Raw genomic sequence first — 8,829 nt, forward strand, 5'->3', positions numbered from 1 at the left:
GAGAGGAGGATTTTTTTTTTCTTTTTCAGACAGAGAGAGAGAGAGATACCCAGGAGGTTGTTCAGTGAATAACTCATTGATCTTGGACTCATGAGGTCCCAAGATCAATCCTTGGCATTGCAAATGACAAAGCAAGGCCTTTCTCTCTCCTTCCCTCTCATTAATACATATATATGAAAAAGAAGAAAGAAAGAAAGAAAGAGAGAGAGAGAAAAGGGGGCCAGGAGGTGGTGCACCTGGTTAAGCATTCACATTACAGTGCTCAAATACCTGGGTTCAAGCCCCTGGTCCCCACCTGCAGGTGGAAAGTTTTATGAGTGGTGAAGCAGGACTACAGGTGTATCTCTGTCTCTCTCCCTCTCCTCTATCAATCTCTCTGTCTCTATACAATAATAATTTTTTAAAAAATTTAAAAGAGAAAAAGAAGTAGAGAAAGGAGGAGAAAGAGAGAAATGGAGATAGAGGGTACTACACCTCAGAAACCTCCCTCTATGCCCAAGAGACTGGGCTGGAATCTGTGTGGCTTGAATGACAGTGAAGGTGCCTCCCCAGGGAGGAAGATAGGGGGAGAGGAGGTCCAGTATCACAGAGGGTGGAGCCTAGTGCCAGGGGATGGGATCCAGTTCAGAGAGCGGGGCCTGGTGCCAAGAAAGCACTGCTGGGGGCGGGGTTTGGAGGCCAGGGCTTAGCAAGCACCAATAGGAACAGGAGCAAGAACCAGGGGGCGGGGTCAGGGAAGAGCTGGGCGGGGTGTTCACCTTCACGCTGTCAGCCTGAAGCCTGAGGTCAGGTCGGCAGGTGCACAAAAAGCTGCTCACGGTGTTCTGGCAGGAATGGTGGCAGACTCGCCTCTCCAGTGGCCTCCGACGCTCATTTACATCTGCAGGTGTAAACAGAGCTTTACTGCCCACAGCTGCCTTGTCAGAGCTGCAGAGCCCCTCGTCCCCCAACCCTTAGCCCAAAGGCTGGAGTTTCCCTACTGTGCTCCTATGGGGTCCTCCCCTACCCCAGAATGTGTGTGTGTGGGGGGGGGGCGGTCATGACTCAGAGGTCTGGAGGTGCTGACAGGTTCCTATATCCAGCTGGTAGAGAATGAAGGCACCTGGTTTTAACCTGTACTTGGCAGCAAGGATTGAAGCAAAAAAGTAGATGAATATAAGTTTATGATTCCCTTAAGCCTAATATGTCATATAGCAATTAGTGACTGCAGCTGCCCTTTCTCCTTCCTCCACATTCCTAAGTAGGACAGCTAGGGGGGAATCTGGCCTGGCCAGGAAAGATAAGCTCCAGACTCCTCTCTTTTATATATATATATATTTATTCCCTTTTGTTGCCCTTGTTGTTTTATTGTTGTAGTTATTATTGTTGTTGTCGTTGTTGGATAGGACAGAGAGAAATGGAGAGAGGAGGGGAAGACAGAGAGGAGGAGAGAAAGATAGACACCTGCTTCACCGCCTGTGAAGCGACTCCCCTGCAGGTGGGGAGCCAGGGTTCGAACCGGGATCCTTATGCCGGTCCTTGTGCTTTGTGCCAAGTGCGCTTAACCCGCTGCGCTACAGCCCGACTCCCTCTTTTTTTTTTAACTTTAATTTTAATTTTATTTCATTTATTTTATTTTTTAGAGACAGAGAGAAATTGAGAGTGAAGGGAGAGAGACAGAAAGACACATCTCTGCTTCACCCTTTGTGAAGTTTTCCCCCTGCATATGGGGACCAGGGGCTTGAACACTGGTCCTTGCTCACTGTAATGTATGTGTTTAGTCAAGTGCACCACCACCTGTCCCCCGGACCCTTATCTTAACTAATACTAAAGCTGAGGATGGTGTGCCTGCAGTGTGCCAATGTCTGCATTCTCTTTTTTAATTTTTTTAAATTTTTATTTATTTATTCCCTTTTTTTGCCCTTGTTGTTTCTTTTTATTGTTGTAGTTATTATTGTCATCATTGCTGGATAGGACAGAGAGAAATGAAGAGAGGAGGGGAAGACAGAGAGGGGGAGAGAAAGATAGACACCTACAAACCTGCTTCACTGCTTGTGAAGCGACTCCCCTGCGGGTGGGGAGCCAGGGGTTTGAACTGGAATCCTTACGCCGGGTCCTTGCACTTTGTGCCATGTGTGCTTAAGCCGCTGTGCTACCACCCAACTCCCCTCTTTTTTTATTTTTTACCAGAGCACTGCTCAGCTCTGGCTTATGGTGGTGCAGGGGATTGTACCTAGGACTTTGTAGCCTCAGGCAGAAGAGTCTAAGTTATATACCCTCCACCCTCTACATTCTCTTTGTAACCAAAACGTAAAATCCTGTGTAAGCCTGTGTTGTTCCTTTGTTCAGCAGAGAGAACTTCCTGGAGCAATCCAGATCTCTCATCCACTAGTGTATTAAGCTCCTCTCTTTTCGGGAGTTGGGTGGTAGCGCAGCGGGTTAAGCGCATGTGGCTAGCGTGAGGGTGCCTCTTCCCCAGCTCATACTCTCTGGGTTGCAGAGAACATGACCAGAGCCAACCTGGGCTGCTACTCACCCAGTGACACGAGGGAGATGACTCATGAACAGAGCTCATGGCAGCGAGGCAATTCGATTCTTTATTGATCAGTGAGCCCAGGCTTTTAAAGGTCGGACCCAGAAGTGGCAAGTTGGAAATGGAAATGGCTTGACATGGTTTGGAAAGGGGCGAAGACAGGCAAAAGGGGGCTGGGAAAGGTAACTTCCCTAGCAACTGTTGAGATGGTTTTAATTGGTAGGATAAATAATAATACCCTGCAGGCAGGGAGGGTCTTGAGGGTAGAAAGAAGATAGATTAAAGGAATAGAATGGGTGGGGATCTTTCAGGCAAAATAGTAATTATGTAGATAATAAGGGAGCAGGCAATAGTATCAGGAATGCAGGATGCTTTGTGAGGCGGGAAGTCTGATAAGATGGGCAAAACTTTGGGGTTACTTCTGTCCCTCCTTGCTCAACCTCTCGGTAGAGAGAGAGACTGTCAGGATAGACACACTCCTCATGTCAAGCCCTGCCAGCCTCTACCACATCCTCACAATTTCTCGACATGGTGCAAAGCGCAAGGACCGGGGTAAAGATCCCGGCTCGAACCCCCAGCTCCCCACCTGCAGGGGAGTCACTTCACAAGCGGTGAAGCAGGTCTGCAGGTGTCTCTCTCTCCCCCTCTCTGTCTTCCCCTCCTCTCTCCATTTCTCTCTATCCTATCCAACAATAACTACAACAACAATAAAGACAACAAGGGCAACAAAAGGGAAAATAAATTAAATAAGTAAACAAAATCCTCTTTTCACCGCATCCGGCTCTAGTCTCGTGTTTGGGAATAATTTCTGCAACAGGATTAATTGTACTTGGCCCCTTCTATCACCTCCTCACATTTCCCGAGGCTTATCTGGTCCTTGCTGAAGTCACCACTCTGCTCCAGATTCAGAAACGGGCTTCCAAGAGGAGCCAAGCCAACCTTGGGGGACAGACAGGCTCAGGCAAGGTCTCAAGTGCTGACAGTTTCCTAGGGACCTAGAGGTTAGGGCCTAGGCACACCCTATCTTCCCGACTGAAAACCTGAATGTGGAGACCACAACCCCCCCCCCCCAGCCTTACCTACACAGGAGTGCCTGTTGCCATGGAGATGAAAGCCACTTCTGCAGGAACACCTGTAGCTGCCCAGGCTGTTTCTACACCTGTGCTGGCAGGGTGCCCCCAGACATTCGTCAGTGTCTGGAAGAGAACAATGCAACAGCCTAGAGCTCCAGGAGCCCTGGAGTTCCCCAGTGCTATCCCTGGTGCTCCCATGTGGTACCAGGGCCTCAGGCAAAGCAGGGCATGTCCTGTACCAGGTAAGCTGTCTCCCCGTCCCTGGAAACCATTACCACAAGGACTTCTACAAGTAATGAGGGGGGCTCCCCTCTTCCCCTCTTATCTTTCTCTCTATCCCACTCAGTGTCTTGAAAAACCACCTTAGTCCCACATTCTCACCACCTGAGTTCACTCTCCCAAGTCCTACACCCCCCCACCCAGTGCCAGCCAACTTCTCTGCACCCCAACGCCATCCCAGGGCTCCTGCCACCTTCATCTCCCCTGCCACCCTCCACCCTCCACACAGCCCTCTGCATGCTCAGATCAAAGGTCAGCTCCATGGCTCCCACTTTCCCGCCGCCTATCCCGCTCTCACCTTTCCTAGAGCTTAAATTCCCACCACCTGCTAAACACACCAGGTTCTCACGGTCTTTTTCTCCTTAGTTCTCCTTCCCTTATCTGCCTGAAATGCCTTTCTATCTTTTGGCTGGAAAACTCCCCCTCAAACCTCAAAACTCAGCCTCTAGAGCCCCCTTCTCAAAGGAATGACCCCAGGCAAGGCTCACTTTCTTCCTTGGGAAAGTGGGGGTGCCGATGGCCTCTCCCTGGGGGGGAACTGCAGCTCACCTCGGCAGCTGTGACGGTCAGCCGCCAGCTGCATGCCCGGCCCACACTGGCACACGAACCCACCTTCCGTGTTCACGCAGAGGCCCTCGCAGGAGGCACTCAGGCACTCATTGATGTCTGAGAGGGAGAAAGCAGGTTTGCGTGGGCCACTCTGCTTGTGGGGAGGAGGGGGACACACATCCCAAGTGGACCCTGCCCATCATGGGGCCACCCTCATCAAGGTGGAGCACCTGCCCACACCCACCCAGGATGAAATATGGAGTGCCAGGGAAGCTGCCTGACTAGGAGGAAATCCCCAAAAGGAAGGGACTAAGCCATCCATTTTGAACTCTTAGATCAGTGGACAGAGGGGGTAGCCAACAAAGAACTATTACTTTTTATTTTTCTCCACAGCACTGCTCAGGTCTGGCTTATAGTGGTGCTGGGGACTGAACCTGGAACCTAGGAGCCTCAGGCATGGAAGTCTCTTTGAGCACAATTATGTTGTCTCTCCAGCCACTCCATGCCTCCCCCACTGCACCCCCCACCGTCCTTTCTAACAGCCCCACCTTTGGGACAAGCCCAGCAGGTCATCAGACACCCAGAGATGTGTTTGCCGACCCCCTTCCTGTGTAGAGCCTGGGGAGGGACTACAGGGAGAGTTCCAATGTGACTAAGACACAGTACTCACTCTCCAGGGGGCCCAACAGCACCAGAACCCTGACAATGAACTACATGCATGGCATAAGGTGGCACCAGGTGGGCACTCAAGCCTACAAGCCCTGTGCTCTCACTGGCTGAGCTGTCTTCTCAGCCCACTTTGTCACTTTTCCAGGGAAGCCCACCTAAAGCCCTGTCACCTGTCCCTTTTGGCCTCGGACCCGGACCCTTCCCCAGTCAGGTGCCACCATCACACAGGCTGTCACAGCCCTTGTGTCCCTTAGTCTGAACCCCACCCAGAAGAGAAGCTCAGGAGAGATTCAAGAAACAGCAGTGGGCAGGGAGCTGGCCCTAGGTTTACCCACCCTCCTGGCAGGACAGGGAGGGGTCCTCCCTCCCGCTGCCTCTCCTGTGCCCACCCCCCCCCCACACACACACCCCAGGTTTCTCACCAGTACAGATAACACCCACAGCTGTCTCGGTCATGGAGAAGCCCATGGGACAAACTCGGGCCACCTCCTCACAGCCTCCATAATTGCAGGTAAGGTCACAGCCGTACTCCCGCAGGGCCTGTGTACCTCTGGAATGGCCACGAACCATGAGCATGCTTCCTGTCACCCAGCTTCATGCCCACTACCCACCCACCACCCTCACCTCCCAGGGATACTGTTCTTGCCCCTGTGTTAGGGCTTTGAACATGCATGACTACACTGGCCCTTTATTGTTAATGCTGTTGTTGTTGTTGTTAGATAAGACAGAAATAGAGAGAGGAGGGGAAGACGGGGGGGGGGGGGGGGGGAGACAGACACCTGCAGACCTGCTTCACCTCCTGTGAAGCAACCCCCCTGCAGGTGGAGAGCCAGGGAGGGGGGACTCAAATCAGGATCCTTATGCCATCCTTGTGCTTTGAGCCCTGTGCACTTAACCTGCTGTGCTGTCAAAAACCCCCCCAAATTTCTCTCTTTTTCCAGTAATAAATAATTAATTAAAAATTAAATAGAGAGGAGAGAGCCCACAGCATGGATCTACCATCCATATACCTTCCCCTTGCTCCCGACTGGCACCAGAAACCAAACTCAGGTTCTCATGCTTGGTGAGGCATGCACTCTACTGGGTCAACTATCTCCCAGCACCCTGATAACTTCTCCTCTGGGTTCCCTTTACCCTTTTTTGTTTTTGTTTTTGTTTGTTTGTTTTTACTAGAGCATTGATCAGCTCTGGTTTATGGTGGTGCAGAGGATTGAACCTGGGACTTTGGAGACTTGGGCATGAAAGTCTCTTTGCATACGTATTATGCTCTCTGCCCCCGCCCCTTTTTTTACTTCTTTTAATGGGATGAAATGGACTGGAACCCAGGCCCTCCCATATTCTAGGCACAGCCCCCCTCAGGCCTGAATATATCTGTCTGTTTGCTTGTTTGTTTGTTTGTTTATTATCACATGGGCTTCACTGCTCCAGGATGACTTTTTCAGAAAAAGTTGGATTACTTTTGTTTTTCCCAGAACACTGCTCAGCTCTGACTAATGATGGTGTAAGGATTGAACCTGGAACCTCAGAGCCTCAAGCAAGAGTCTTTTTGCATACAATTATGTTATTCCCACCTACCCAGAAAGACAGAGAGAAAAATGACATTACAGCACTCTAGCTTCCCTCAATGCAGTGGGGGCCGGGCTCAAAACTGAACCACACACACAAAAAAGCAATTCCAGTGAGCTATCTTGGCCTTGCCAAGCAGCCATGGGCAAGCTTCAGACTTCTGTGCCTCGGTGTCCCCATCTACACAGCAGAATGCAGAGTGTCCATGGTGTGGAAGTGGGGTTTGCAGAGGACACCCAAGGACATGGCCCCATCCAGAGCCCCCATCTGGACAGAGCCCTCGGGGTTACCTGGGCACGAGGCCGAGTGCTCTCCGTCCCAGCAGGCACAGATGTTGGGGGCAATGCAGACGCCACTCCCGCAGCCGAAGGAGCACAGGGCTGTGGGAAGAAACAGGTGAGGCTGCAACTGGGCCCTGGGGCCGGAGGGTATGCTTGGGGCATGGGGGATGGTCACTTACGGAGGGTGCCATGCCCACCCACCATGGAGGGCATCCAGCCCGGGCAGCAGTGGCTCCCAAACCCCAAAAGACAGACGTTGGGACCCAGGCGACATCTGCAAGAGAGGAGAGTGCAGTTTCCATGGGGCTGTGAGACAATCAGTCAACCAACAGTTTCTCAGCTGTCCAAGAAAAATGACCCAGAGGAGCCAGGTGGTGGTGCACCTGGTTGAGCACACATGTCACAACGTGCAAGGACCCAGGTTCAAGTCCCCTGGTCCCCACCTACAGGGGGGAAGCTTTACAAGTGGTGAAGCAGGGCTGCAGGTATCTGTCTTTCTCTCCCCCTCTCAGTCTTCCCTCCTCTCTAAATTTCTCTCTGTCCTATCCAGCAACAGCAACAAAAATAACAACGCTAACAAGGGCAGCAAAAAGGAAACATGGCCTCCAGGAGCAGTAGATTCCTAGTGCAGGCACCGAGCCCCAGTGATAACCCTGAAGGCAAACTTAATTAATTAATTTTTTGAACGATTTTTAATTTTTTAATTTTTTTTTTTTTTTTTTACCAGAGCACTGATCAACTCTGGTTTATGGTAGTGCAGGGGATTGATTGAACCTGGGACTTCTTCGAAGCCTAAGGTAGGACAGTCTGTTTGCATAACCATTATGCTATCTACCCCTGCCCTAATTAATTTTTTTTTATTTAAGAAAGGATTAATTAACAAAACCATAGGGTAGGAGGGGTACAACCCCACATGCCCTAATTAATTAAAAAAGAAAGAAAGAAAGAAAGAAAGAAAGAAAGCGTGAGTGTTGCCTCCTAGCGCCCCAGTTGGGGTGGGAGGGGGGTAGACAGGTGGCAGGAAGGACCGCGGGGCGCCTGTGAGAACGGGGGGGGGGGGGGGCGGGGGGGGGCGGCGTGCGGCGACCCCCCCCATCATCAGGCTCTGCAAACACGCCGCCCCCACAAGGCGCAAACACAAACATGACCCGCCTGACCCCGCAGTTGCAAAGTCCCAGGCGTGCAGCCCGAGGGGAGGCCGGGTGTGTGGGGAGGAAGGGGGATTGCGCTCGCCCAGGACTCGCCGCCCTGGGGTGCAGAGCCCCCCACCCCCCCCAGCCAGGCGGCGCTTGTTGTCCTGCCCCCCAGAGCGCCCCCCGCAGGCAAAGGCGGGCGCTTACCTCTCGGCCGAGAAGGGCCCGGGCGCCTTCCTCCCCAGTGGCTGCGGGCCAGGGTCCCCGGCAGCAGGAGCACGACGCAGGCGGCCCCGAGGAGCAGCCCGGCCCCCATGACCCGGGCGGGGGTCCCGCTCGCTGGTGGGATGAGAACCCGCGACTCCCGAGCTGGTAGGAGTAGAGGCCTGGGGGAGGGTCTGCTGGGCGGGGGGTGTCGGTGTCTGCTGGGGGGGGTCCGAGGGGAGGTCCCCTGGGGGCGACGGGGGTCTGCTGGGGAGCCCAGGGGTGACCCGGGGATAGAGAGGTCTGATGGGGTCCCCGGGGCGAGGGAGTGGGAGGTAGGGGGTGGCGGGGTCTGCTGGGGAAGCCCAGGGGGCTGTCAGGGGGCAGCGAGGGGTGGGGCCCTGTGGCTCCGGGGACGACGAGGTCTGCTGGGGGGCCCAGGGGGCAGCGGGGGCCTCTGGCACCTGGCAGCCGAACGCGCAGAATCCCACGCGCCCTCGCGCCCTCCGGTGGCCGCTGGGGGAGGCCTGGAGGCGGGGTCGGGGGCAAAGCTCAGGGACCCC

At 53.3% G+C, this 8,829-nt stretch overlaps 1 protein-coding gene across 1 annotated transcript; it reads right to left on the minus strand.

Moving 5' to 3' along the window:
- Window positions 1-599: 599 nt before the first annotated feature.
- Window positions 600-8,378, minus strand: VWCE (von Willebrand factor C and EGF domains). Its single transcript, XM_007526385.1, is given in 9 exon segments — window positions 600-880; window positions 3,592-3,708; window positions 4,414-4,530; window positions 5,505-5,612; window positions 5,615-5,632; window positions 6,939-7,028; window positions 7,109-7,203; window positions 8,270-8,306; window positions 8,309-8,378. Coding segments are annotated over 9 exon segments (933 nt in total).
- Between the last annotated feature and the right edge of the window lie 451 nt (window positions 8,379-8,829).

The sequence above is a fragment of the Erinaceus europaeus genome, chromosome 17 (assembly GCF_950295315.1).
Source record: "Erinaceus europaeus chromosome 17, mEriEur2.1, whole genome shotgun sequence".
NCBI classification, from domain to species: Eukaryota; Metazoa; Chordata; class Mammalia; order Eulipotyphla; family Erinaceidae; genus Erinaceus; species Erinaceus europaeus.